Source organism: Acipenser ruthenus, unplaced genomic scaffold, assembly GCF_902713425.1.
Source record: "Acipenser ruthenus unplaced genomic scaffold, fAciRut3.2 maternal haplotype, whole genome shotgun sequence".
Lineage (NCBI taxonomy): Eukaryota > Metazoa > Chordata > Actinopteri > Acipenseriformes > Acipenseridae > Acipenser > Acipenser ruthenus.
The window spans coordinates 40,001-67,305 of NW_026708160.1; the positions used below are offsets into that span (position 1 = coordinate 40,001).

General features: G+C 51.6%; 5 protein-coding genes across 12 annotated transcripts in view; 1 reads left to right on the forward strand and 4 right to left on the reverse strand.

Moving 5' to 3' along the window:
* Nucleotides 1-8,358, reverse strand: part of LOC117962496 (arrestin red cell) — a 14,604-nt gene extending 6,246 nt beyond the window's left edge. The window contains exons 1-3 of one of the 2 annotated variants that reach the window (XM_059020120.1): nt 8,188-8,358; nt 1,785-1,815; nt 342-402 (exon numbers count right to left, since the gene is read on the reverse strand). In XM_059020120.1, coding sequence (XP_058876103.1) covers nt 342-402; nt 1,785-1,815; nt 8,188-8,210 — 115 coding nt within the window. In that variant the 5' untranslated portion in view covers nt 8,211-8,358. Of the gene's footprint in view, nt 1-341; nt 403-1,344; nt 1,484-1,784; nt 1,816-8,187 lie in introns of those variants that run through there. The other variant, XM_059020119.1, reaches the window with a different exon arrangement.
* Nucleotides 8,359-9,507: 1,149 nt separating this feature from the next.
* LOC131729861 (transmembrane 4 L6 family member 5-like) lies at nt 9,508-10,637 on the reverse strand. Its single transcript, XM_059020130.1, has 3 exons — nt 10,025-10,637; nt 9,807-9,872; nt 9,508-9,697 (listed from the first exon to the last, which is right to left on the reverse strand). Exons 1-3 carry the CDS (start codon nt 10,496-10,498, stop codon nt 9,539-9,541), a joined length of 699 nt encoding a protein of 232 aa, XP_058876113.1. The 5' UTR covers nt 10,499-10,637; the 3' UTR covers nt 9,508-9,538.
* Nucleotides 10,638-10,775: 138 nt separating this feature from the next.
* LOC117962533 (metallo-beta-lactamase domain-containing protein 1-like) lies at nt 10,776-12,708 on the reverse strand. 5 transcript variants are annotated; one of them, XM_059020125.1, is made up of 2 exons: nt 12,523-12,708; nt 10,776-11,681 (listed from the first exon to the last, which is right to left on the reverse strand). In XM_059020125.1, exons 1-2 carry the CDS (start codon nt 12,706-12,708, stop codon nt 11,013-11,015), a joined length of 855 nt encoding a protein of 284 aa, XP_058876108.1. In that variant the 3' UTR covers nt 10,776-11,012. The 5 variants fall into 5 exon arrangements, with proteins under 5 accessions (XP_058876108.1, XP_058876110.1, XP_058876109.1 ...); XM_059020127.1 differs by lacking the exon at nt 12,523-12,708 and adding an exon at nt 12,272-12,516; XM_059020126.1 differs by lacking the exon at nt 12,523-12,708 and adding an exon at nt 12,210-12,263.
* Nucleotides 12,680-15,729, reverse strand: LOC117969367 (protein canopy 4-like). Its single transcript, XM_034917329.2, has 6 exons — nt 15,499-15,729; nt 14,988-15,114; nt 14,643-14,739; nt 13,838-13,960; nt 13,469-13,586; nt 12,680-13,332 (listed from the first exon to the last, which is right to left on the reverse strand). The coding sequence occupies exons 1-6, from the start codon at nt 15,590-15,592 to the stop codon at nt 13,172-13,174; spliced, it is 720 nt and encodes a 239-aa protein (XP_034773220.2). The 5' UTR covers nt 15,593-15,729; the 3' UTR covers nt 12,680-13,171.
* Nucleotides 15,730-16,305: 576 nt separating this feature from the next.
* The window catches only part of LOC117419320 (transcription initiation factor TFIID subunit 6), a 34,075-nt gene continuing 23,075 nt past the window's right edge, over nt 16,306-27,305 (forward strand). The window contains exons 1-11 of one of the 3 annotated variants that reach the window (XM_059020122.1): nt 16,306-16,463; nt 16,598-16,767; nt 17,671-17,833; nt 18,557-18,643; nt 19,007-19,160; nt 19,262-19,318; nt 19,679-19,762; nt 19,908-20,047; nt 20,429-20,506; nt 21,152-21,253; nt 23,005-23,187. In XM_059020122.1, coding sequence (XP_058876105.1) covers nt 17,678-17,833; nt 18,557-18,643; nt 19,007-19,160; nt 19,262-19,318; nt 19,679-19,762; nt 19,908-20,047; nt 20,429-20,506; nt 21,152-21,253; nt 23,005-23,187 — 1,041 coding nt within the window. In that variant the 5' untranslated portion in view covers nt 16,306-16,463; nt 16,598-16,767; nt 17,671-17,677. Of the gene's footprint in view, nt 16,464-16,597; nt 16,768-17,600; nt 17,834-18,556; nt 18,644-19,006; nt 19,161-19,261; nt 19,319-19,678; nt 19,763-19,907; nt 20,048-20,428; nt 20,507-21,151; nt 21,254-23,004; nt 23,188-27,305 lie in introns of those variants that run through there. The other 2 variants (XM_059020124.1, XM_059020123.1) reach the window with 2 other exon arrangements.

Here is a 27,305-nt window from a genome sequence, read left to right on the forward strand (position 1 = left end):
ATGCTTAAAAAAATAAAAAAATAAATAATAATAAATAACAACAACAACATTTTTTTTAGTTCATTTTTGTTTTGTAAAACAGCAGCTAATTGTCCTCCTGGGGGTGAGGCAGTGGGCGGGGCACAAAGGTCATTATGAGCGCAGCTGAGGCGCTTCCAGAGGGAAGGGTTTACACAACGCACTCGTCGCCGTGGTAACGGCACTGGAAGGCCTCACTGGGACTGTTTACATTTCCTGCAGGAACAGAGGAGAGAGAGAGAGAGAGAGAGAGAGAGAGAGCGAGAGAGAGCGAGAGAGAGAGCGAGAGAGAGAGAGAGAAGGTGCTGGTTCAGTTGACTCACCGACTGGGTCCACGTGGTCCAGATGATCCACGAAGTCTCTCTTTCCCAGGTAGACGGTCAGCTGGAACACAGACAGAGTGAGAGTAAGTGTGTGTGTCTGTGTGTATGCATGCGTGTTTGTGTGTGTGTGTGTGTGTGTGTGTGTGTGTGCGTGCTAATCTCCTTGTTTATCAGGATTAGCCTCCTCACATTCCTCAGTCCCGATTAGCTGGTTAAGCAGCCGGCCAGTTCCGCTCTGTTGGAATAATCCATCTAATCCCAACCTGCAGACCAGAGTAATCCCCAAACAAACACAGTGGGAACTGCTGGAAAAACTACAGGAGAACAAAGCAAAGCAAACTACAGGAGAACGAAGCAAACTACAGGAGAACGAAGCAAACTACAAGAGAACGAAGCAAACTACAAGAGAACGAAGCAAACTACAGGAGAACGAAGCAAACTACAAGAGAACGAAGCAAACTACAAGAGAACGAAGCAAACTACAAGAGAACGAAGCAAACTACAGGAGAACGAAGCAAACTACAGGAGAACGAAGCAAACTACAGGAGAACGAAGCAAACTACAAGAGAACGAAGCAAACTACAAGAGAACGAAGCAAACTACAGGAGAACGAAGCAAACTACAGGAGAACGAAGCAAACTACAGGAGAACGAAGCAAACTACAAGAGAACGAAGCAAACTACAAGAGAACGAAGCAAACTACAGGAGAACGAAGCAAACTACAGGAGAACGAAGCAAACTACAGGAGAACGAAGCAAACTACAGGAGAACGAAGCAAACTACAAGAGAACGAAGCAAACTACAAGAGAACGAAGCAAACTACAAGAGAACGAAGCAAACTACAGGAGAACGAAGCAAACTACAAGAGAATGAAGCAAACTCGCTCTCTCTCTGAGTGTCTCTATCACATAGATATCTCTCTGTCTCAGTTCTCTCTCTCTCTGAGTTTCTCTATCACATTGATCTCTCTCTGTCTCTCAGTTTCTCTCTCTCTCTCTCTCACCCCCAACCTCTCCTGGCTCTTCCTGAACACTCTGCTTCTCGATGGGACGAGATCCAGAAGCACATCCCCGACACAGAGCGGCTCCATAAACACTGCACTGGGACCAGTACACACCAGTGCACACCAGTGCACACCAGTACACACCAGTACACACCAGTGCACAGCAGGAGAGAGAGAGTGTGACAGTGTTGCAGGATTACAGTCCAGTGCAGGTAATGAATAATCACAAGACCTTCTGCATACTGAGAAAACAAGGAGAGAGGGAGGGAGAGAGGGAGAGGGAGGGGCAGGGGGTCCCAGTAGAGCGCAGTGCAATCAGGCTCGCTCGCTCTCACACTCTCCTCCCTCCAATGCTCACTCACACTCTCACACTCTCTTCCCTCCAGTGCTCACTCACACTCTCACACTCTCCTCCCTCCAATGCTCACTCACACTCTCACCTTGCAGTTGGGGCTGGACTTCTTGAAGACTCTGTAAAGAAGAGGAGAGACACAGTGAGTCCAGCTGCTGACCTGAGAACCCAGTGACATCACCACCCGGTGACATCATCAACAGAGACTCCCCCCCCCCCCGTTGGCAGCTGAAGGGTTAACCCCGCCCCTCAGCTCACTGACCTGGGCGTCTCCAGTCAGCGACACACACAGCCCTGCAGGCAGTCACCTCTACTGCTCTACAAGACAAGTGACGAGACACACAGAACCATGGAGCATGTGTTTACAGCTCTACCACAAACACCATGCATTTAGAGGGCAGTTTATAGAGTGTGGTTATCTTTCCTGTGAGAGAGAGAGAGCGAGCGAGGGAGAGAGAGAGGGAGAGAGAGAGCGAGGGAGAGAGAGAGGGAGAGAGAGAGCGAGGGAGAGAGAGAGAGAGAGAGAGAGAGAGAGCGCGAGCGAGCGAGAGACACAGCGACGGAGAGAGAGAGAGACGGCGACGGAGAGAGAGAGAGAGAGAGAGACAGTCCTGCCCTCTGCTCTCCCTCTCGTTTTCTCAGCTCTTGCCAGGAAATGAAAGATAAATGTCTACAGTGACCCTGCTGGAATCTGTGCTGTTAGCAGAGGAACAAGAATAACTGAACCGGAACACGCCCCCCCCCCCCCTCCTCCCCATCCCCCCTCCCTCTATACACACACATTTGTTTATTGTGTTTAGAATTTTCAATTGACTCCCAGAGACACACACACACACACACACACACACAGTGAGACACACACACAGTGAGACACACACACACACAGTGACACACACACACACACTCATGTTTCCTCCTAGTTCAGACCCCGGTCACTTCCTTGCTCTCTGCTCTGTGTTTGTCCTGCTTTTGTGTGAAACTTCAGAGAGAGCTGCCTGTCGATCTACTGGAGCAAGATTGTGTGTGTGCGTGTGTGTGCGTGTGTGTGCGCGTGTGTGCGTACGTGTTAGTGTGTGTCTTCATTCTTAGCAACTGAAGCGGAGAGAGAGTGAGAGAGGGAGGGAGTGGGAATGAGAGAGGTAGTGAGAGTGAGAGAGAGGATCCCGAGTTTGTGAAGTAGTGTCCTGGGCGCGTGATGACATCACTGCACAGTAGCATGCTGGGTAACGAGATGTGTAGGAACGCTGCACATGCACAGAGAATCTGAATCGGTGATGTCACTGTATTCAAATCCCACTGGAGGAATGCAAATCACACAGAGAGAGAGAGAGAGAGAGAGAGAGAGGAGAGGACTGTGTTTGTAACTGTACACACGCACACACGCACACACGCTCACACTGCAATACTTTACAACACGGTCTGCATTCTGTGTGTTAGATGGGTTTTACTTGTAGGGTTAAAACTCCCATTGCAGAGCAGTGTCAGCCAGTCCAGGTGTTTGATTCCTTCAATAAATTGAACTTTGTTTCCTTATTAAAAACCCTAAACCCGTGGAAGCCGTGGTGTTTCATTATTAAAAACCCTAAACCCGTGGAAGCCGTGGTGTTTCATTATTAAAAACCCTAAACCCGTGGAAGCCGTGGTGTTTCATTATTAAAAACCCTAAACGCGTGGAAGCCGTGGTGTTTCATTATTAAAAACCCTAAACCCGTGGAAGCCGTGGTGTTTCATTATTAAAAACCCTAAACCCGTGGAAGCCGTGGTGTTTCATTATTAAAAACCCTAAACCCGTGGAAGCCGTGGTGTTTCTTTATTAAAAACCCTAAACCCGTGGAAGCCGTGGTGTTTCATTATTAAAAACCCTAAACCCGTGGAAGCCGTGGTGTTTCATTATTAAAAACCCTAAACCCGTGGAAGCCGTGGTGTTTCATTATTAAAAACCCTAAACCCGTGGAAGCCGTGGCACATTTCACACCAGGGGGCTGTCGGAGGTCTGAGCTCACTGGCCTTCAGCGTCACCCTTCATTTCAATATGATTTGCAATGCAAAGCAGCCACTCCACTCTGCAATAGAAGCTGCTGGATACAGAGAGCAGCGAGGCCAGGACTGTGCAGGGAGACAGAGAGCAGCGAGGCCAGGACTGTGCAGGGAGACAGAGAGCAGCGAGGCCAGGACTGTGCAGGGGGACAGAGAGCAGCGAGGCCAGGACTGTGCAGGGGGACAGAGAGCAGCGAGGCCAGGACTGTGCAGGGAGACAGAGAGCAGCGAGGCCAGGACTGTGCAGGGAGACAGAGAGCAGCGAGGCCAGGACTGTGCAGGGAGACAGAGAGCAGCGAGGCCAGGACTGTGCAGGGAGACAGAGAGCAGCGAGGCCAGGACTGTGCAGGGAGACAGAGAGAAGCAGAGTCGGGTCGGGCTGGGTCAGGACTGTGCAGGGTACAGAGAGCAGCAGAGTCGGGTCGGGCTGGGTCAGGACTGTGCAGGGGTTCAGATAGGAAAGCAAGCGCTGCGTCACGCTCACAAACCAGCTCTCTGAAGAAAAGGAAAAAAAAAAAGAGAGTACCTGAAAAGAGAGAGCTGAGCGGAGACAGACGCCAGCGGCCGGCTTCACTCTCACTGCATCGAGGGAAACGGGCAGGGCTGCTGCTGGCTCAGAAAACAGGCTTTTTGATCAAAAACGGAAGTCGTTTTTTTTTTTTAGTGGTGGTGGGGGAGGGGGGGGCGAGTTTATTTTCTGCTGACACACACACACACACACACACACAAGCAGGAAGGGGAAGTTGCAAAGTGTTCAGCAGAAGAGATTGCTTCACACACCCTCCCTGCTCTCAGCCCTGACCAGCACAGCTCAGACGGGACACGAGACTCCCGCTGCACAGCAGCGTGATCCACACGAGACTCCCGCTGCACAGCAGCGTGATCCACACGAGACTCCCGCTGCACAGCAGCGTGATCCACACGAGACTCCCGCTGCACAGCAGCGTGAGCCACACGAGACTCCCGCTGCACAGCAGCGTGATCCACACGAGACTCCCGCTGCACAGCAGCGTGATCCACACGAGACTCCCGCTGCACAGCAGCGTGATCCACACGAGACTCCCGCTGCACAGCAGCGTGATCCACACGAGACTCCCGCTGCACAGCAGCGTGATCCACACGAGACTCCCGCTGCACAGCAGCGTGAGCCACACGAAACTCCCGCTGCACAGCAGCGTGATCCACACGAGACTCCCGCTGCACAGCAGGGTGATCCACACGAGACTCCCGCTGCACAGCAGCGTGAGCCACACGAGACTCCCGCTGCACAGCAGCGTGATCCACACGAGACTCCCGCTGCACAGCAGCGTGATCCACACGAGACTCCCGCTGCACAGCAGCGTGATCCACACGAGACTCCCGCTGCACAGCAGCGTGATCCACACGAGACTCCCGCTGCACAGCAGCGTGATCCACACGAGACTCCCGCTGCACAGCAGGGTGATCCACACGAGACTCCCGCTGCACAGCAGGGTGATCCACACGAGACTCCCGCTGCACAGCAGGGTGATCCACACGAGACTCCCGCTGCACAGCAGGGTGATCCACACGAGACTCCCGCTGCACAGCAGGGTGATCCACACGAGACTCCCGCTGCACAGCAGGGTGATCCAGTCCTGGTTTCACTGCGAGTGTAATAATAAGACACACCTGAGCTTCTTACCTACACACACACTGAGGCTAAAGCAAGCTGGTTAAAACCTGGACTGGGTGGAACTGCCATAATCTCACCAATAGGCAAATATTATGATTATGATTATGATTATTATTATTATTATGATAATAATAATAATAATAATAATAATAATAATAATAATAATAATAATAATAATAATAATAATAATCATAATAATCATAATAATAATAATTATGATTATGATTATGATTATTATCGTGATTTCAGTGACACGAGCTCGGCATTGCAGATCACACTCCCTTGAACATTAAGAACCCGTCACAGTGTCCGAGGGTCACAGCACAGCTTCAAACAGCTCTATTATTAGCACTAGGAGCCGTGTTTATAATTATCAATGATGAATAAATAATGCAGCCTTGGTGTAGAGAGGCTGGTCCTTCAGAGAGCAGATGAGCTTGATCCTGTGTGTGTGGAATCAGCACACACACGCACGCACACACACACACACACACTGACTCACACACACTGACTCACACACACACACACACATGGTCACACTGCAATACCAGACTGCCTAGTGCTGGGGTCGCACTGCAATATGTGTGTGTGTGTGTGTGTGTGTGTGTGTGTGTGTGTGTGTGTGTGTGTGTGTGTGTGTGTGTACAGTTAAACACAGCCCTCTCCTCTCTCTCTTTGTGATTTGTCCTGGGGTTCAGAGCTCCCCTCAATGAAGTCTATTATTATTATTATTATTATTATTATTATTATTATTATTATTTTTATTGAAATGATCAGGAGCCAGGAGTTTGAGCAGGGTTACAAACTCACACTAGCCCTGCTGCTGCTGCTGCTGCTGCTGCTGCATCCAGTCCTGGGGTTCAGAGCTCCCCTCAATGAAGTCTGTTATTATTATTAATATTGAAATGATCAGGAGCCAGGAGTTTGAGCAGGGTTACAAACTCACACTAGCCCTGCTGCTGCTGCACCCAGTCCTGGGGCTCAGGTAAGTTATTGAAATGACCAGGTAGCTGCAGGAGTTTGAACAAGCGTGAAGAGATCGGTCTGCACGTGTCTAACAGGAGTTACATCCATTTGCAAACGGTTGTTTTGAGTTTCCAAGAGGGATTGGATCCCATTAAAACCAGAGCCCGACTCGAGCTCCAAACTGGGAATCGATCTCTCAAACAGGGACAGCTTGAATCCGGTGATCCGAGCCGCGGCCCCGTGCACAATGCATTTCACTCTACACAGCTAAATAATCCCGCTCCTCTCGGTCACCCACATAAAGATTCACCTAAAAATGAAAATAAACGAACACACAGAGCGATCGAGAAGGGAGCGAGTTCAGCTCCGCGCATCTGCGTGCTGTTTAAAATGGAGCCTTTCCAATGATCATCCCCGACACCTGCTTGGGTTCAATATATATATAAAATGGTTCTTCAAATTGAAAAGCCGCTTTTTAAATCTGTTGATAATCCATTGCCCACAGGCACGATTCAACCGCGCGTATGACACACGATCAGTCACTATGATTATAATTTGCATCAGAGAAATCGCTGTTACATTGTGACAGGTGTTGCAATTACAATACAGACGCAGCAAGATCGCCGCGCTCTCTCTCTCACTCTCCACGCAACAACGTGACAAAAATCATTTTTCACATCATTTCATACGAAGCTGCATTTTCCAAAACACCTCGACACACACCCTCACGCCGAGCGACTCGGCTAGCGCCTCGGTTTAGCGTCGTTATCCGTCAAAAACAGGAGTTCAATCAGAAGTCATCATAATAATAATAATAATAATAATAATAATAATAATAATAATAATAATAATAATAATCACAACTTATACCATCAGAATATAAACCCAGCGCAGCAGTACCCTCCCCGCGTCCGGGTTCAAACGCAGACCCGGGCAATACAACAGAACGACACAACTGATATACCCCGCTGTCGCTCCCACGCAGTATATATAAATACACTGTATCAGAACATGGCAGTTCTGCGGAATGAAGGATTATTAACCCGAGTGTACTCGACCTTCCTGGTTAACGTGTATAAACAGATCTACACAAATCTACTGTGCAGGGAGTCGTGCCCGCGGAGCAGAGTGTTCCCCTCCCTCTCTCCTCTCCTCTCCTCTCCTCCCTCCCTCTCTCCTCTCCTCTCCTCTCCCCTCCTCTCCCCTCCTCTCTCCTCTCTCCCTCTCTCCTCTCCTCTCCTCTCCTCTCCTCTCCTCTCCTCTCCTCTCTCCTCTCCTCTCCTCTCCCCTCCTCTCCCCTCCTCTCTCCTCTCTCCTCTCTCCTCCTCTCCCCTCCTCTCCCCTCCTCTCCCCTCTCTCCCTCTCTCCTCTCCTCTCCTCTCCTCTCCCTCTCTCTCCTCTCCTCTCCTCTCCCCTCCTCTCTCCTCTCTCCCTCTCTCCTCTCCTCTCCCCTCCTCTCCTCCCCTCCTCTCCTCCCCTCTCCTCTCCTCTCCTCTCTCCCTCTCTCCTCTCCTCTCCTCTCCTCTCTCCTCTCCTCTCTCCTCTCCTCTCCTCTCCTCCTCTCCCTCTCTCCTCTCCCCTCCTCCTCTCCTCTCCTCTCCTCTCCTCTCTCCCTCTCTCCTCTCCTCTCCTCTCTCCCTCTCTCCTCTCCCCTCCCTCCTCCTCTCCTCTCCTCTCCTCTCCTCTCCTCTCCTCTCCTCTCCTCTCCTCTCCTCTCCCCTCCCTCCTCCTCTCCTCTCCTCTCCTCTCCTCTCACACATCAGGGTTTTAAACCCGGAGTGTTTATTATTTTCACGTCTCGTTTATAATATTAAGACTCTTCGCTTTCTCTTACCTCGTGCCTGCTTTGTCCACCATTTCCAGTGCTGGTTTGTCTATAATATTGCTGCTGCTGATGGCTGATTGATTTCAGTATTAATAAGAAGTGGAATCCCCGCTCGTGTTGCGTCTTCGTTGTTTTTCCTCTCCTCCCTCTCTCTCTCTCTCTCTCTCTCTCTCTTTTTCTCTCGTTTCCGCAGCACTGAGGCGGAAGGGAGTTCGCTCTCGTTTGACAGGAACCCCTCCGGACCCGCCCACTTCCTTTGATTGACAACACGGACGCTGCCTTGGAAACCAAATAACTGGCAGCTAGCACCTCCAATCGCAGTCTCCCGTCCTCTCCCACCCTCTGAGCCAGTAGACCAATCCAAATCTGCACTCAAAGAGAAGGGGCGTTCTACTGGGACTGACGCCTTTTATACCCAATCATGTGTCGTCATTATTTTTAACAGCCAATCCAGAGGAAAGAGGCGGGAGCTGTCACCCTTGCAGGCCAATCGGCTTGTGCTATCAGAGCATCGCGGAGATTTGCGGAAGGGACGCTTGAGCAACCCATTTCCAGTCTGTAAACTGAAATAAAGTGTCGAGGCTGACCCCGGCGGACCCCGACTGCGCTGTGCTGCGATGCCTATTGAAATCTCTAGAGCTGAAATAGTAGGTAGCCGTGCATGAGCACATTCAGAAATACAGAAACCCATCTCAGCTGCAAAACATCCAGTTACTAAGATCAGCTGAACTGAATTCATTCAGCCATTTCAATTAAAACATGTCCAGATGCATTATTATTATTATTATTATTATTATTATTATTATTATTATTATTATTATTATTTTCAACACTAGTTCAGAGTTCCTGGGTAGAATGCACCAGCTGCACGTTCTTGTATATTGGCGCCCCCTTGTGGACAAACTCGTTCATTTCTCGGATGCTGCAGAAGGAGGAGGCGGGAAAGCAGCACTGTGTGGCTTGGAACTTGGGTTCAGCAGACTGGGTTCAGGAGACTGCGCGGCACACCAGGCAGGGAGACTTGGGGCGGGTTTGATAAAGCAAACCTCAAACTAGGTCTCCCGGCGGTCTCCTGGAACCAGGTTTCAAACCGCTGTTCCTGGAAAAGTGGCTCTGTGTTCCTCAGCCTTACAAACTGGCAGCTGTGATGCAGAAAAACTCTGAGAGAGACATGAATATACCTGAGGGGTCAGAAACACTGAGACCCCACACAGCCCTGCTCAATAACGAAGTCACTGCTACATAACAAGCATGGAGACATCAATACACCTGAGCGCTCAGTTACTGACACAGCGGTCCCACACAGGAATGTCTCCCGTTATCTCGGAAAAGGGAATTACTGGGAAGGGAGGGAGGGGCCTTACCCATAATACTGCACGCTGAAGGGGGTTCCCCACACGGACTCCCCCGCGAACGAGAAGAGGCAGGTGGGTCCGTTCACCAAGCCCAGTATCGCCACGGTGAAGCTGTAGAGGGCACCAGCGACCCCCGCTGCAGCGAAGGCGATGGAGAGGAACATCTGCAACACAAACAGAGAGCAGAGAGTGAAGGAAGGAGCAGGGAGCAGGGGCCAGGGGCCAGGAGCCAGGCTGACACTGTGAGAGTACCCTCCCCCCCTCCCTGCTCACCCCACAGCGGTTGGCGCAGCAGCCAGCTCTCCCGGTAGCGTGGATGTGAATCGCTGGGATCAGAACCTGGAGAGAGAGAACAAGAGAATGAGAGAACGAGCGAGGAAAGAGGGAGAGCTCTCCGGGACATTTGTTACTTTGCCAGCCCAGCCGTTACACATGGAGCCACCATCCACTCCCAGCCAACCCCCGTGTGCAGCTCTAATCTCAGCGCTCACCATAACACCTCCACCGATCAGCCCGCCCATGTACTGCACCTCCGCAGTGACCCTCTCCTCCTTCATGTATCTGGTGCTCCAGTCTGGGAAGAAGAGCAGGATGTTGCAGAGGATACTGATCGCTGCTAAGGGGTACAGGGTGACCCCGATACACTTGGCACACTTTCCAGTACACATGGTGCACAGTCCGCTTCGGAGAGACAGTCTCTGGGGTTCAAGCTCAGCGCAGCGCTCTCTCTCTCTCTCTCTCTCAGACAGACACACCACGCGTCTGCACGCAGGGTCTGATTTATATATGCTGTGTCCAGCTCCGCCCCCAGCGATGCGGTCACGCCATCGGTCCGTTTCCAAGGAGATGCGAGGATATTGACCCCATGCAGTTCCCAATATCTTATCAATATCATAATAAAGTGATGACGCACCCCCTGTGTACACGGGGCTGAGCTCCAGCAAAGAGCTCCACTGGAAAGTCATGCCAGCTTCAGACTGTGCGGTTCATAAAGCAACTTCACACCAGTGTGTGTGAGAGTTAGGGTTAGGGTTAGGGTTAGTGTTACACTACAGTGTGTTAGGGTTAGCGTTACACTACAGTGTGTTAGGGTTAGCGTTACACTACAGTGTGTTAGGGTTAGGGTTACACTACAGTGTGTTAGGGTCAGGGTTACACTACAGTGTGTGCGAGGGTTAGAAAGTGCTCCTCATGGCAGCACCTCAACGCAGGCACTTCAGTTAATCACTGAAAGAAGCAAAGTTCAGGTAAATAAAAGTTTCGACATTTAATCACGTCAAGGTATTAATGCACTTTACACGATCTCTCTGCGAAGCAGTAAACCTTATCAAACTCTACAGCAACAACATGTCCTTCAGCAGTGACGACACGGGATTCTGAGAGAAACATAATAACATGAAGACGACTTTCCCATTACAGAGCAGTGCGAGCCAGTCCGGGTCTCACTGTCTCCGTACATTACTCAGGTAACCCCCCTCATTATTTGGGGGGTGCTGCCGTGTCTCTGTAGACCCTGAAGGGGGGCCCGTGTCCTGGAATGATGATGTCTGCGATCTCCAGCGCACCCTGTCTGCTCCTCTCCTGCATGGCAGGGTCCTGGCTCAGCCCCCTCCAGGATTCCTCGTCTCCCTCACTCTCGAACAGATCCCCCGCCACCAGCACGAGCCCTCCCTCGCAGCCCCTCACCAGCACGCTGGTGTCCCTGCCGGCGTGGCCCGGCGTGGGCAGCACCTCCACGTGGGGGTCCAGGGCCAGCGGCCGGCCCTCCCCCAGCCCGTGGCTCAGGTAGCGGTCTCCCTGGCTCACGTCGCAGGCCACGGCCAGCGTGGCCCCTGGGAACAGGTTCAGGTTGCCCACGTGGTCAGAGTGGCCGTGGGTGCAGATCACGTGGCTCACGTCCCCCGGCTGCACCCCCCTCTCCGCCAGCCGGTCCAGCAGCAGCTGCCGGTCCCAGGGGCCCCCCGTGTCCACCAGGACGACCAGGGGCCCAGTGAGCAGGGTGATGGAGCCGTCGGCCCGGCAGCTCCCGTCTGCCTCGCTGACGCAGTATCCCTCCTTCAGCACCCACACAGTGTAGGGGTCCCCCCGGATCACACTGCGCCCCAGGGGCTCCGTGCGGACCGAGAGCGGGGCGCTCATCGCAGGGATCTGAAACCAACCAGGAGAGGAGAATTCAATAACAAGCCTGCCCAGCAATATAGCTTTCTATTCCCCGACACACACACACACACACACAGGCAGACAGACAGACAGCCAGGCACAGCTCCATATTTCCTCCTCTCTGACACTCCCAGTAGCTTCGTGTTAACCGAGTTTAATCGAATTTGATAAGCGGGTTTTCCAAGTAGATGGAAAATGTGACTTGCATCTTTTTTTAGATTTTATTGTTACGTTATCTGATCTGCATATCTCTAAAAATAGTTACAGAAGATAAGAGACTATCGCAGATTTCCACATGTCGAAACGTCATCCCCAAGCCCAGTATTAACGCAACAGCGAGAACATGAAGAAATATATTCGTACAAATTACACCAAAACACACACAGAACAACTACCCGCCGACCCGATAGAAACTGCGCAGCCGCAGCCCTGGCGGATCAGCGCTTTACCGCAGAGACGGTATTGAGACGAAAAACCTATATTAATGGAGCTGCAGTCTTTAAACGGGTTACAAACCTGCACAATATTCGTATCGTTTATGATTATTGAATCCATGAACCGGTAATTGATTCACTCACCCTGCTGGACGGAACGGCGCTCAGGGACATTCTTCCTCGTCACCAGAGTTTGAGTTTAAGGAATGAATACGCGAATCTCGAAACAGGACTATAGTGTCGTAGTTACTGTCTCGTTTTAAAGCGGGGACTTTATGCATGTAGAAAACACTGTGGACTTTGTATTACAAAACTACGCTTATTACAAAAGACTTAAACTTCCACATAATTTACACAAAGGGGGTCAAATTCATCGAGGACAACAGGATGCTTACCTTTATAACACAACCTTTAGCGCCCTCTAGCGGCTGACTGTAGTATCGCTCGATGTGATTATTTATTCCACACCAATCTTTGCAAATTGAACGTTCTGTGAAGGGAAACTGAACTTGCAATTTCTTGACGACACACATATTAAACCGCGGGACAATAATAAGTACACACATTTTTATTTGAACCATTTATATAACTGTTTAAAAAATATATATATATATGTATGTATATGTATGATACAAAACACTGTGACCGGTTCCCATCACAACACAGAGAACACACTGCTGGTTGAGGTTTGTAATACAGGTAACAGAAGCCATTGCTGGTACAATAATACAAAACAGGGTACAAAAGAGTAATATTAAAACTATAAAGACAGGTAGAGAGGTACCCAGCCAGGCGATACTCAAAACCCATTCTCTGCCCCCTTGACACAGAGGCCTTCCAGACGTGGGGAGGGGTGACCTAGACCAAGGGGGACCTGGTCATGCTGTGGAGGCAGAATCACTGGGATCCTTTAAGACCCGACTTGACAGAGTTCTGAGATCGATCTGCTGCGATCGGGACCGGACGAGCTCTGCTGGGCTGAACGGCCTCCTCTTCTACAGGGATTCCCTTGAATCATCCCCCCTCCCCTTCTCTCCACTCCTCTCACAGCTCCCCTGCATCGTGCCCTGCAGCCCCCCCTCCTGACTGCTCTTCCCTCCTCTCCTCCTCCTCCTCCTCTGTTTCTTTCCTCCTTTTCTTCTCGCTCCGTCCTTCACTCGCTCTCTTCTTCCCCGTGTCGCCCTTCCACTCCTCCCTCAGACACTCTGCAAGGAAAAGGATAAAAGAGGATGAGGTGTCGGTGTTGAATGAAAAGAGAGCAAAGCAGTGCTGTGTGGATGCAGACATGCTGATATGAGAGAGGGAGGGAGAGGGAGAGAGGGAGAGTTACTGCAGCCTCACCCAGCTCGGTGCCCTGCAGGACGTGTTTCTCACACAGAAAGGACTCAAGCCGCTGGTCCTGGTGATGAAGATACCAGCCCTCCACAACCTCCTCATACTGCTCCAGCATCGTCTCACACTGAAACACAGAGAGAGCAACACACTGAAACACAGAAACACTGAAACACAGAGAGAGCAACACACTGAAACACAGAAACACTGACACACAGAGAAACACACCGAGACCAGAGCAATACCATAGAACAGCATCTCTCACCCCCCCAGGGAATACCTGCTTCTTCATGTCTGTGACAATTCTCCCCCACCCCGTCGGTACCCTCCCTTTGTGTCCTGGCTTTCTGACTCCCCCCGCCTAATCCCAGTTGGTACCTGCTTCTTCATGTCAGACACTTCCACAGATGGCTCGTCCCACAGCTCGTAGGGGATCCCCAGCTCCACCTTCACTCCCTTGTGCACCAGGTTCTTCAGAGTGGCCATGGTCTCACTGCTGCCCTGAGAGACAACAGATACATTGAGAGAGAGAGAGAGAGAGAGAGAGAGAGAGAGAGAGATTGCACAAAGGAACTGCTTGCACTGCAGTCCCCTCCCCACCTCCTCTCTCTGCACACTCCCCTCCCCACCTCCTCTCTGCACACTCCCCTCCCCACCTCCTCTCTTATTATTATTATTATTTATTTCTTAGCAGACGCCCTTATCCAGGGCGACTTACAATCGCAAGCAAATACAAATACATTCAAGTGTTACAATATAAGTCATACAATAAGAACAAGAAATACAATAATTCTCAAGTGTGACAAACCACAATTCAATTCAACTCTCTCTGCACAGTCCCCTCCCCACCTCCTCTCTGCACAGTCCCCTCCCCACCTCCTCTCTGCACAGTCCCCTCCCCACCTCCTCTCTGCACAGTCCCCTCCCCACCTCCTCTCTGCACACTCCCCTCCCCACCTCCTCTCTGCACAGTCCCCCCTCCACCTCCTCTCTGCACAGTCCCCTCTCCACCTCCTCTCTGCACAGTCCCCCCTCTACCTCCTCTCTGCACAGTCCCCTCTCCACCTCCTCTCTGCACAGTCCCCTCTCCACCTCCTCTCTGCACAGTCCCCTCTCCACCTCCTCTCTGCACAGTCCCCTCTCCACCTCCTCTCTGCACAGTCCCCTCCCCACTCCTCCTCACCTTGGCGTATCTCAGGCTGCCTGGCCTCTCTGCATGCACGCTGTACTCCAGGATTCCCTCACAGATGTTGTCGAGGGCCTCTGCCAGCCGCGTCTCTCTGGGGCAAGAGTCAGAATCTCAGCTGGAGCGAATCAATACAAGCCTCCCAGTCCTGCACTGGGGACCCTGCACCCCTCCCTCCCTCCCAGCCAGCCAGCCAGCCAGCCAGCCAGCCAGCCCTGCACTGCACTGGGGACCCTGTGCCCCTCCCTCCCACCCACCCCTGAACAGGAGGCCCTGTGCCCCTCCCTCCCATCCCTGCACAGGAGGCCCTGCGCCCCTCCCTCCTCCCAGTCCAGTACTCACGAGGTGCTGTATTTTATCTTGCGTTTCCTCACACCCGAGTCGAGCACCTGCCCCAGCTCCAGGACCTCCTTCGACTGGCTCGATTTCTCAAGAGCCGACTGCAGCTCAACAGTGAGGTACTTACACACTGAGAGAGAGAGAGAGAGAGAGAGAGATACTGCAAATGAACACACTTACACTGAGAGATAGCAGGCTCCATATCTATTCATGTCTAATCTGTTCCTTCACCCGCTGTTCTAAGTCCCTGCTTCTCTCGTCAAGATGAGATTCTAGCTGCTCCGTTGTCGCGTCCCTGCGACTTGTATAACTCTTTTATTCGCCATGCACTTTGACTAGTGCACAGGTTTATATTGTGACGGTACCGCATTAAACCAGCGCGATGCTACTGCGAGCCCTCCTGTGCCGCTGAAGCAGCTGCGGATACAGTGATTATATTGTTGTGTTCTATACAATCGCAATCTCTCCCTCTCCTCCACACCCCCCCGCCGGGTAATCAATCTCCCCGGCTCACCTTCACATTTGTTGGGAAGCCTCTCGTCTACTTCGGCCAGCAGAACGGAGCAGGAAAGACAGAGAAGGGCGAGGAGGAGAACAAGGTCCCTCATAACGGCGTCTCCACATCAATATTGCTCAAGGTGCTCGGCAGCTACAGACTTTCAGCCACATAAGCAACTGCAGAACAGAGGGAGCAAGTACTGGAATTGAGCATGCGCTCTACGGGAGTGGAGTTACCGTAAGGGCACTGGGCATGCGCTCTACGGGAGTGGAGTTATCGTAAGGGCACTGGGCATGCGCTCTACGGGAGTGGAGTTATCGTAAGGGCATTGGGCATACGCCCTACGGGAGTGGAGTTATCGTAAGGGCACTGGGCATGCGCCCTACGGGAGTGGAGTTACCGTAAGGGCATTGGGCATGCGCTCTACGGGAGTGGAGTTACCGTAAGGGCACTGGGCATGCGCTCTACGGGAGTGGAGTTACTGTAAGGGCACTGGGCATGCGCCCTACGGGAGTGGAGTTACCGTAAGGGCACTGGGCATGCGCTCTACGGGAGTGGAGTTACCGTAAGGGCACTGGGCATGCGCTCTACGGGAGTGGAGTTAACGTAAGGGCACTGGGCATGCGCCCTACGGGAGTGGAGTTACCGTAAGGGCACTGGGCATGCGCTCTACGGGAGTGGAGTTACTGTAAGGGCACTGGGCATGCGCTCTACGGGAGTGGAGTTACGGTAAGGGCATTGGGCATGCGCTCTACGGGAGTGGAGTTACCGTAAGGGCACTGGGCATGCGCTCTACGGGAGTGGAGTTACGGTAAGGGCATTGGGCATGCGCTCTACGGGAGTGGAGTTACGGTAAGGGCATTGGGCATGCGCGCCGTTCCAGAACTGACGAAGTGATTTCCGAAACACAGAAACAGGTCCTGGAAGCTAATATAATATATATATACAGTATATGTTTGGCGAAATTGCTAGCACGTGGTGTAAGTTTTGTTTCTTATAATTAACTCACAATGTAGTTAATTAATTATATTTTATATTTGGTGTATCTCTTCGTGATTATATGTTGTGCTAACTGAAATGTGAATGTTTTTATTATTTGCCTTCACCCTGTCAGTTCCTGGCACTGTTTCACAGACACGAGCAAAATGGCGGATTTTCATAAAGTCTGACCGGATCTCAAACAAGAGTAATGAGAAATTAAACAAAAGCCCTGAAGCTTCAAACACGGCGCGTTTCCCGCGATAGCCTTCCCTGTGGATATTTATTAACCGTTTAAACTAAAAGGTAAGTTTAAACTTTTCCTACATCAAAAGATATGTATGCGCGTAAAAATAATAATAATACAGATTCTCCTGCAATTATTCTTGAAAACAACTAAAGGACTTCTCTCCGATCGGCGTGAGATTCGCGTTTCTGGTATTAATCCGAAACGTTATTGGGTCTGTTTGAGAAAATGAGAGCTTGTAGGAATGCGGCTCGGCTCACAGACGAGCCAGTGCAATTACAGCGGCGCACAGTCGCCACTGTTACAATTATTAACCACACGTGTAATACTGTAACCCACTTTATTAAAACAGAAGCAGAAATGTGTTATTATTATTATTATTATTATTATTATTATTATTATTAAGATAGTGGTGACTCGCCTGGATTGCGTTTCGGGGTGGGGGGGGTCGGATGCTGGTGATGGATCGAGATGTTTCCACGTGGCAGATATTTTTTATTGTCTCACGTAGTTGAATAATTCATTTCGGGTTCAACACCCTAAAACCACCTCCCTGGCCACCCCACTGTCCTGAACAGGTGGAAGCTCAGTATCCCACTAACCCTCTCCCAGGGGGATCATGGCTGATGGGAGGCGCTCCCCACGGAGGAGTCGATGAAGGGGATCGCAGAGTCCATCGGGGTCTCAGTAACACTCTCTCTCTCTCTCTCTGACTCTCTCTCTCTCAGGGGGATCATGGCTGAGGGGAGGCGCTCCCCACGGAGTCGATGAAGGGGATCGCAGAGTCCATCGGGGTCTCAGTAACACTCTCTCTCTCGCTCTCTCTCTGACTCTCTCTCTCTCAGGGGGATCATGGCTGAGGGGAGGCGCTCCCCACGGAGTCGATGAAGGGGATCGCAGAGTCCATCGGGGTCTCAGTAACACTCTCTCTCTCGCTCTCTCTCTGACTCTCTCTCTCTCAGGGGGATCATGGCTGAGGAGAGGCGCTCGAAGCTCAGTAACACGCTGCTCCCCACGGAGTCGATGAAGGGGATCGCAGAGTCCATCGGGGTCTCTCAGATGCAGGAGGAGACGTGCCAGGTGCTGAGTGAGGAGGTCAGCTACCGGATCAAAGAGATCGCACAGGTCAGTGCCAGCGTCTGAGCACGCTGTCTGTCTGTCTGTACGATGAGACTGTCTCTGTCTATCTGAACTGTCTGTCTGTCTGTCGATGTGATTAGACACACTGTGTGCAGCACAATATCAGAGCATGACCTAAATCAGCCCAGGCCATGATGTGCGTCTGTGTGTGTGTGTGTGTTCTCAGGACGCTCTGAAGCTCAGTGTGTCTGTGTTCTCGGGACGCTCTGAAGCTCAGTGTGTCTGTGTTCTCGGGACGCTCTGAAGCTCAGTGTGTCTGTGTTCTCGGGACGCTCTGAAGCTCAGTGTGTCTGTGTTCTCGGGACGCTCTGAAGCTCAGTGTGTCTGTGTTCTCGGGACGCTCTGAAGCTCAGTGTGTCTGTGTTCTCGGGACGCTCTGAAGCTCAGTGTGTGTGTGTGTTCTCGGGACGCTCTGAAGCTCAGTGTGTCTGTGTTCTCAGGACGCTCTGAAGCTCAGTGTGTCTGTGTTCTCGGGACGCTCTGAAGCTCAGTGTGTCTGTGTTCTCGGGACGCTCTGAAGCTCAGTGTGTCTGTGTTCTCGGGACGCTCTGAAGCTCAGTGTCTGTGTTCTCGGGACGCTCTGAAGCTCAGTGTCTGTGTTCTCGGGACGCTCTGAAGCTCAGTGTGTCTGTGTTCTCGGGACGCTCTGAAGCTCAGTGTGTCTGTGTTCTCGGGACGCTCTGAAGCTCAGTGTGTCTGTGTTCTCAGGACGCTCTGAAGTTCATGCATCACGGTAAGAGGCGCAAGCTGATGACGAGTGACATCGACTACGCTCTCAAACTGAAGAATGTCGAGGTGAGGAGCCGTCCCGTTCGCTTCGTCTGTCGTCTCCCTCTCCCCATCTCATCCACCATGCCTCTGTTTCCTAATCTTTTCCCCTCTCTCTCTCTCTCTCTCTCTCTCTCTCTCTCTCTCTCTCTCTCTCTCTCTCTCTCTCTCTCCACGCTCTCTCCCCCTCTCCTTTCCCCAGTCCCTTTGTGTTTGTGAATGTTCTCTCCTCAGTCCCCGCGTCTCTGTGTTTGTGAATGCTCGCTCCTCGGTCCCCGCGTCTCTGTGTTTGTGAATGCTCTCTCCTCGGTCCCCGGGTCTCTGTGTTTGTGAATGCTCGCTCCTCGGTCCCTGGGTCTCTGTGTTTATGAATGCTCTCTCCCTCTCCAGCCCCTCTATGGTTTCCACGCTCAGGATTTCATCCCATTCCGTTTCGCCAGCGGGGGCGGTAGAGAGCTCTACTTCTACGAGGAGAAGGAGGTGGACCTGAGTGACATCATCAACACGCCCCTTCCCAGGGTTCCGCTCGACGTGTCCATGAAAGGTATCACTTCTTGTTCTGATAAAGAACCTGTCTATTGTCACACCAGCCGTACTGGCCCCTGTAACCACACATACTTCCTCTGTTTCCTGTCTCCCTTGCAGCCCATTGGTTAAGCATCGAAGGAGTGCAGCCCGCCATTCCAGAGAACCCGCCCCCAGGTCAGAGAGCATCATGGGAGTTGCATTGTGATGTGCCTGCTGGGTTGTTAGGCTCTTTCTTCATATGCCTGTATAGAACATAGTATAGCGTTTGTCGAAAGGGATAAGTTCTGTGCTCTGTGTTTGAGTCGTGTCTGCTCTGTGCTCTGTGTTTGATGAGTCGTGTCTGCTCTGTGCTCTGTGTTTGATGAGTCGTGTCTGCTCTGTGCTCTGTGTTTGATGAGTCGTGTCTGCTCTGTGCTCTGTGTTTGTCGTGTCTGCTCAGTGCTCTGTGTTTGATGAGTCGTGTCTGCTCTGTGCTCTGTGTTTGTCGTGTCTGCTCAGTGCTCTGTGTTTGAGTCGTGTCTGCTCTGTTTTCAGCCCCGAAGGAGCAGCAGAAGGCTGAGTCCACTGAGCCGCTGAAGGCTGTGAAACCCGGACAGGAAGAGGAGGGGCAGCTGCAAGGTAAAGGTCAAGGGGCGGCAGACATTAAGGGTGAATTTCCTGTTTCAGTCCTTGAACCCGGGGCAGACAGCAGGCAGGCAGGCTCTGCGCACAACCCAACGTCTGTCTCAATATCTGGTCTCGGTCTCTCCTCCCTCTCTCTCAGGTAAAGACAAGAAGAAGCTGCTGGAAGGCTCTGCTATGAAGCTGAAGCCACGCAGCACCCACGAGCTGTCAGTGGAGCAGCAGCTTTATTACAAAGAGATCACAGAGGCATGCGTGGGCTCCTGCGAGGCAAAGAGAGCCGTGAGTATCCCCACAGTCTAGAGAGGACTGAGTGTCATTACTGTAGAGGAGAGGGTTAGGGTTACTGTCTAGAGAGGACTGAGTGTCATTACTGTAGAGGAGAGGGTTACTGTCTAGAGAGGACTGAGTGTCATTACTGTAGAGGAGAGGGTTACTGTCTAGAGAGGACTGAGTGTCATTACTGTAGAGGAGAGGGTTACTGTCTAGAGAGGACTGAGTGTCATTACTGTAGAGGAGAGGGTTACTGTCTAGAGAGGACTGAGTGTCATTACTGTAGAGGAGAGGGTTAGGGTTACTGTCTATGCTGGAGAGGAGTCTCTTCTATATAATCGATTTCAAGCAGCAGTGTCAGTGTACATGTCTCCCCTCTCTGTCCTCCAGGAGGCGCTGCAGAGTATCGCTACAGACCCCGGGCTCTACCAGATGCTGCCCAGATTCAGCACCTTCATATCAGAGGGGGTGAGTGCTGCAAACAGCCCTGTGTGTCAGTCTCTCTCTCTCTGTGTGTCAGTCTCTCTCTCTCTCTGTGTGTGTGCCAGTCTCTCTCTCTGTGTGTGTGTCAGTCTCTCTCTCTGTGTGTGTGTCAGTCTCTCTCTCTCTCTCTGTGTGTGTCAGTCTCTCTCTCTGTGTGTGTGTCAGTCTCTCTCTCTGTGTGTGTGTCAGTCTCTCTCTCTGTGTGTGTGTCAGTCTCTCTCTCTGTGTGTGTGTCAGTCTCTCTCTCTCTCTGTGTGTGTGTCAGTCTCTCTCTCTGTGTGTGTGTCAGTCTCTCTCTCTGTGTGTGTGTCAGTCTCTCTCTCTCTCTGTGTGTGTGTCAGTCTCTCTGTGTGTGTGTCAGTCTCTCTCTCTGTGTGTGTGTCAGTCTCTCTCTCTGTGTGTGTGTCAGTCTCTCTCTGTGTGTGTGTGTGTCAGTCTCTCTCTCTGTGTGTGTGTCAGTCTCTCTCTCTGTGTGTGTCAGTCTCTCTCTCTGTGTGTGTGTCAGTCTCTCTCTCTCTCTGTGTGTGTGTCAGTCTCTCTGTGTGTGTGTCAGTCTCTCTCTCTGTGTCAGTCTCTCTCTGTGTGTGTGTTTCTCACGGTCGCTCTGTATCCCCTCTCCCCCTCTCTCAGGTGCGTGTGAACGTCGTGCAGAATAACCTGGCTCTGCTCATATATCTCATGCGGATGGTGAAAGCCCTGATGGACAATCCCACTCTGTACCTGGAGAAATACGTAAGCCCCGCCCCACCCTGCCCTAACCCCGCCCCACCCCGCCCTAACCCCGCCCTAACCCCGCCCGCCCCCTGCAGTCACACCACTGCTCCAGAGAGAACAGCTCAGATAGAAATGCAGGTGGAGGCTGTGGCAGAGCAGTCACAGGCTGCTTCAGACTTCAGTGCTGCGAGACGAGAGAAGAAATTCAACCCGGATCACAGACTAGAAATCTGGAGGTCTCCCTGGGTGACGGTCGCACAGCTGAACCGTGAAGCAGCCTTTAAGAGTGCGGGGATACAGGGATGCGTATACATGAGTGCAGAACAAACATTACAATTACCTTGAAATGTACCTTCAGGAAACATGACTGTACCTCTCTCCTCTCCCCTCTCCTCCCCTCCTCTCTCCTCTCCTCCTGTCCTCCACTACTCTCCTCCTCCCCTCCTCTCCTCCCCTCCTCTCTCCCTCTTTCCCTCTCTTCCCCTCCTCTCTCCCTCTCCTCCCCTCCTCTCCCCTCTCTTCCCCCTCCTCCTCTCTCCTCTCCTCTCTCCCTCTTCTCCCCTCCTCTCCCCTCTCTTCCCCTCCTCCTCTCTCCCTCTCTCCTCTCCTCTCCCTCTCCTCCCCTCCTCTCTTCCACTCTCCTCTCCTCCCCTCCTCTCTCCCTCCTCTCTTCCCTCCTCCCCTCCTCTCCTCCCTCCTCTCTCCCTCTCCCCCCTCCTCTCCCCTCTCTTCCCCTCCTCTCTCCCTCTCCTCCCCTCCTCTCCCCTCTCTTCCCCCTCCTCCTCTCTCCTCTCCTCTCTCCCTCTTCTCCCCTCCTCTCCCCTCTCTTCCCCTCCTCCTCTCTCCCTCTCTCCTCTCCTCTCTCCCTCTCCTCCCCTCCTCTCTTCCACTCTCCTCTCCTCCCCTCCTCTCTCCCTCCTCTCCTCCCTCCTCTCTCCCTCTCCCCCCTCCTCTCCCCTCTCTTCCCCTCCTCCTCTCTCCCTCTCTCCTCTCCTCTCTCCCTCTCTTCCCCTCCTCTCCTCTTCTCTCCCTCTCCTCCCCTCCTCTCTTCCACTCTCCTTTCCTCCCCTCCTCTCTCCCTCCTCTCTTCCCTCCTCCCCTCCTCTCTCCCTCTCCCCCTCCTCTCCCCTCTCTTCCCCTCCTCCTCTCCCCTCTCTTCCCCTCCTCCTCTCTCCTCTCCTCCCCTCCTCTCCCTTCTCTTCCCCTCCTCCTCTCTCCTCTCTCCCTCCCCTCCTCCCCTCCTCTCCTCCCCCCCTCTCTTCCCCTCCTCTCTCCCTCTCCTCCCCTCCTCTCCCCTCTCTTCCCCCTCCTCCTCTCTCCTCTCCTCTCTCCCTCTTCTCCCCTCCTCTCCCCTCTCTTCCCCTCCTCCTCTCTCCCTCTCTCCTCTCCTCTCTCCCTCTCCTCCCCTCCTCTCTTCCACTCTCCTCTCCTCCCCTCCTCTCTCCCTCCTCTCCTCCCTCCTCTCTCCCTCTCCCCCCTCCTCTCCCCTCTCTTCCCCTCCTCCTCTCTCCCTCTCTCCTCTCCTCTCCTCCTCTCTCCCTCTCCTCCCCTCCTCTCTCCCTCTCCTCCCCTCCTCTCTTCCACTCTCCTCTCCTCCCCTCCTCTCTCCCTCCTCTCTTCCCTCCTCCCCTCCTCTCTCCCTCTCCCCCCTCCTCTCCCCTCTCTTCCCCTCCTCCTCTCTCCCTCTCCCCCCTCCTCTCCCTTCTCTTCCCCTCCTCCTCTCTCCTCTCTCCCTCTCCCCCTCCTCTCTCCTCTCCTCCCCTCCTCAGCTCCACGAGCTCATCCCAGCAGTGGTTACGTGTATAGTGAGCCGGCAGCTGTGCCTGCGCCCCGACGTGGATAATCACTGGGCTCTCCGGGACTTCGCCGCGCGGCTCATGGCTCAGAGCTGCAAGACCTTCAGCACCACGACCAACAACATCCAATCGAGGATCACCAAGACATTCACCAAGGTACCTGCCCTGTGGGTCTCACTCTGTCCCTCCCTCCCTCAGAGCTGGCTGGATGAGAAGATAATGTGTGTTATTCTCTCTCCCTCCCTCTCTCTCTGTCTCTGTCTCTCTCAGAGCTGGCTGGATGAGAAGATAATGTGTGTTATTCTCTCTCCCTCCCTCTCTCTCTGTCTCTGTCTCTCTCAGAGCTGGCTGGATGAGAAGATAATGTGTGTTATTCTCTCTCCCTCCCTCTCTCTCTGTCTCTGTCTCTCTCAGAGCTGGCTGGATGAGAAGATAATGTGTGTGATTCTCTCTCTGTCTCTGTCTCTCTCAGAGCTGGCTGGATGAGAAGATAATGTGTGTTATTCTCTCTCCCTCCCTCTCTCTCTGTCTCTGTCTCTCTCAGAGCTGGCTGGATGAGAAGATAATGTGTGTTATTCTCTCTCTCTGTCCCTCCCTCCCTCAGAGCTGGCTGGATGAGAAGATAATGTGTGTTATTCTCTCTCCCTCCCTCTCTCTCTGTCTCTGTCTCCCTCAGAGCTGGCTGGATGAGAAGATAATGTGTGTGATTCTCTCTCTCTCTCTCTCTCTGTCTCTGTCTCTCTCAGAGCTGGCTGGATGAGAAGATAATGTGTGTGATTCTCTCTCTCTGTCTCTGTCTCTCTCAGAGCTGGCTGGATGAGAAGATAATGTGTGTTATTCTCTCTCCCTCCCTCTCTCTCTGTCTCTGTCTCCCTCAGAGCTGGCTGGATGAGAAGATAATGTGTGTGATTCTCTCTCTCTCTCTCTCTCTGTCTCTGTCTCTCTCAGAGCTGGCTGGATGAGAAGATAATGTGTGTGATTCTCTCTCTCTGTCTCTGTCTCTCTCAGAGCTGGCTGGATGAGAAGATAATGTGTGTTATTCTCTCTCTCTGTCCCTCCCTCCCTCAGAGCTGGCTGGATGAGAAGATAATGTGTGTTATTCTCTCTCCCTCCCTCTCTCTCTGTCTCTGTCTCCCTCAGAGCTGGCTGGATGAGAAGATAATGTGTGTGATTCTCTCTCTCTCTCTCTCTCTGTCTCTGTCTCTCTCAGAGCTGGCTGGATGAGAAGATAATGTGTGTGATTCTCTCTCTCTGTCTCTGTCTCTCTCAGAGCTGGCTGGATGAGAAGATAATGTGTGTTATTCAATTCAATTCAATTCAATTCAATTCAATGGTGCTTTATTGGCATGACTTACAATAGCAGGTGTTGCCAAAGCAATTATACAATACAGACATGTATATATACAATGCATCATGAATACATATATATAAACAAACTGATTTATAAAGTACAGTAAAAAAAAAAAAAAAAAAAAAAAAAAAAAAAAAAAAAAACACATATCACTACTAACAATAAACATGTATCAGGACAATAAGCATTTACCTAATACATACATGCCTACATACACAACAACATACATACTGTATATACATAAGTGTGTGTGTGTCTCTGTGCAGAGCTCTCATTGTGTGTCCCTCAATCTGTGACATGCAGACACATACTGGGCTGCTAGTTGGGCTGTGCTTCTCTCCTCTCCCAGGAGGATTGGGACTTTTTCAGGGTTGGTCATGTTTGGGAAGTTTGGGAGGGAATTTGCAAATTTTTTAAAATAAGTTTGTCTATTTTCCGAGTATTTCTTACATTGAAGAAGGAAGTGCATCTCTGTCTCAACCTCTCCTGTCTCACAGTGACCACAGAGCCTTTCTTCTTTAGGAAGCCAGGTCTGCCGGTGACGGCCTTTTTCAATGGCCAGGCTGTGGTCACTGAGCCTGTACTTGGTCAGGATCTGCCTCTGCTTTGTATCTCTGACAGTAGAGAGATACTCTGCCAGAGTGTAATCTCTTTTTAGGGCCCGATAACAATCCAGTTTATTTTGAGATTTTGTTTCTGTGTCCCAATGTTTCAGATAGCAGTTTTTGGTTAGTTTTATAATTTGGTTGACTCTGATTGGGGGCTGGTAAGCAGTGCTGCCCTGAAGCTGGTTTGTTTTAGTATTATTAGTTGGGTTCAGTGCAGTGAGCTTCAGGGCCAGCTGGCTTAGAGGACTCTTTTCAGGGCTGAGCTCTTGGGTTTGCATGGCCTCATACTGGAGGGATTCTCTCTCCCTCCCTCTCTCTCTGTCTCTGTCTCCCTCAGAGCTGGCTGGATGAGAAGATAATGTGTGTGATTCTCTCTCTCTCTCTCTCTCTGTCTCTGTCTCTCTCAGAGCTGGCTGGATGAGAAGATAATGTGTGTTATTCTCTCTCTCTCTCTCTCTCTCTGTCTCTGTCTCTCAGAGCTGGCTGGATGAGAAGATAATGTGTGTGATTCTCTCTCTCCCTCCCTCTCTCTCAGAGCTGGCTGGATGAGAAGATAATGTGTGTTATTCTCTCTCCCTCCCTCTCTCTCTGTCTCTGTCTCTCTCAGAGCTGGCTGGATGAGAAGATAATGTGTGTGATTCTCTCTCCCTCCCTCTCTCTCAGAGCTGGCTGGATGAGAAGATAATGTGTGTTATTCTCTCTCTCTGTCTCTGTCTCTCTCAGAGCTGGCTGGATGAGAAGATAATGTGTGTGATTCTCTCTCCCTCCCTCTCTCTCAGAGCTGGCTGGATGAGAAGATAATGTGTGTTATTCTCTCTCTCTGTCTCTGTCTCTCTCAGAGCTGGCTGGATGAGAAGATAATGTGTGTTATTCTCTCTCCCTCCCTCTCTCTCTGTCCCTCCCTCCCTCAGAGCTGGCTGGATGAGAAGATAATGTGTGTTATTCTCTCTCTCTGTCTCTGTCTCTCTCAGAGCTGGCTGGATGAGAAGATAATGTGTGTTATTCTCTCTCTCTGTCTCTGTCTCTCTCAGAGCTGGCTGGATGAGAAGATAATGTGTGTGATTCTCTCTCTCTGTCTCTGTCTCTCTCAGAGCTGGCTGGATGAGAAGATAATGTGTGTGATTCTCTCTCTCTCTGTCTCTCTCAGAGCTGGCTGGATGAGAAGATAATGTGTGTGATTCTCTCTCCCTCCCTCTCTCTCTGTCTCTGTCTCTCTCAGAGCTGGCTGGATGAGAAGATAATGTGTGTGATTCTCTCTCTCTGTCTCTGTCTCTCTCAGAGCTGGCTGGATGAGAAGATAATGTGTGTGATTCTCTCTCTCTCTCCCTCTCTCAGAGCTGGCTGGATGAGAAGATAATGTGTGTGATTCTCTCTCTCTCTCCCTCTCTCAGAGCTGGCTGGATGAGAAGATAATGTGTGTGATTCTCTCTCTGTCTCTGTCTCTCTCAGAGCTGGCTGGATGAGAAGATAATGTGTGTTATTCTCTCTCTCCCTCCCTCTCTCTCTCAGAGCTGGCTGGATGAGAAGATAATGTGTGTGATTCTCTCTCCCTCCCTCTCTCTCTCAGAGCTGGCTGGATGAGAAGATAATGTGTGTGATTCTCTCTCCCTCCCTCTCTCTCTGTCTCTCTCTCTCAGAGCTGGCTGGATGAGAAGATAATGTGTGTGATTCTCTCTCCCTCCCTCTCTCTCTGTCTCTGTCTCTCTCAGAGCTGGCTGGATGAGAAGATAATGTGTGTGATTCTCTCTCTGTCTCTCTCTCTGTCTCTGTCTCTCTCAGAGCTGGCTGGATGAGAAGATAATGTGTGTGATTCTCTCTCTGTCTCTCTCTCTGTCTCTGTCTCTCTCAGAGCTGGCTGGATGAGAAGATAATGTGTGTTATTCTCTCTCTGTCTCTGTCTCTCTCAGAGCTGGCTGGATGAGAAGATAATGTGTGTTATTCTCTCTCTGTCTCTGTCTCTCTCAGAGCTGGCTGGATGAGAAGATAATGTGTGTGATTCTCTCTCTGTCTCTGTCTCTCTCAGAGCTGGCTGGATGAGAAGATAATGTGTGTGATTCTCTCTCTCCCTCCCTCTCTCTCTCAGAGCTGGCTGGATGAGAAGATAATGTGTGTGATTCTCTCTCTCTGTCTCTGTCTCTCTCAGAGCTGGCTGGATGAGAAGATAATGTGTGTGATTCTCTCTCTCTGTCTCTGTCTCTCTCAGAGCTGGCTGGATGAGAAGATAATGTGTGTGATTCTCTCTCTGTCTCTCTCTCTCTCAGAGCTGGCTGGATGAGAAGATAATGTGTGTGATTCTCTCTGTCTCTCTCTCTCTC

What these genes read in the sequence shown, in the direction of transcription:
- LOC117969367 (XM_034917329.2), bottom strand. Translation starts at nt 15,592, where the DNA reads ATGAGGGACCTTGTTCTCCTCCTCGCCCTTCTCTGTCTTTCCTGCTCC. An exon ending in GCTTCCCAACAAATGTGAAG is followed by an intron (nt 15,115 to 15,498) that starts GTGAGCCGGGGA and finishes TCTCTCTCTCAG; the next exon opens with TGTGTAAGTACCTCACTGTT. An exon ending in CCTGCAGGGCACCGAGCTGG is followed by an intron (nt 13,333 to 13,468) that starts GTGAGGCTGCAG and finishes TTTTCCTTGCAG; the next exon opens with AGTGTCTGAGGGAGGAGTGG.
- LOC117962533 (XM_059020125.1), bottom strand. Translation starts at nt 12,708, where the DNA reads ATGGTTCAAATAAAAATGTGTGTACTTATTATTGTCCCGCGGTTTAAT. An exon ending in CTAAAGGTTGTGTTATAAAG is followed by an intron (nt 11,682 to 12,522) that starts GTAAGCATCCTG and finishes GGTTGGTTTCAG; the next exon opens with ATCCCTGCGATGAGCGCCCC.
- LOC131729861 (XM_059020130.1), bottom strand. Translation starts at nt 10,498, where the DNA reads ATGACTTTCCAGTGGAGCTCTTTGCTGGAGCTCAGCCCCGTGTACACA. An exon ending in TGATCGGTGGAGGTGTTATG is followed by an intron (nt 9,873 to 10,024) that starts GTGAGCGCTGAG and finishes CTCTCTCTCCAG; the next exon opens with GTTCTGATCCCAGCGATTCA. An exon ending in GCTGCGCCAACCGCTGTGGG is followed by an intron (nt 9,698 to 9,806) that starts GTGAGCAGGGAG and finishes TTTGTGTTGCAG; the next exon opens with ATGTTCCTCTCCATCGCCTT.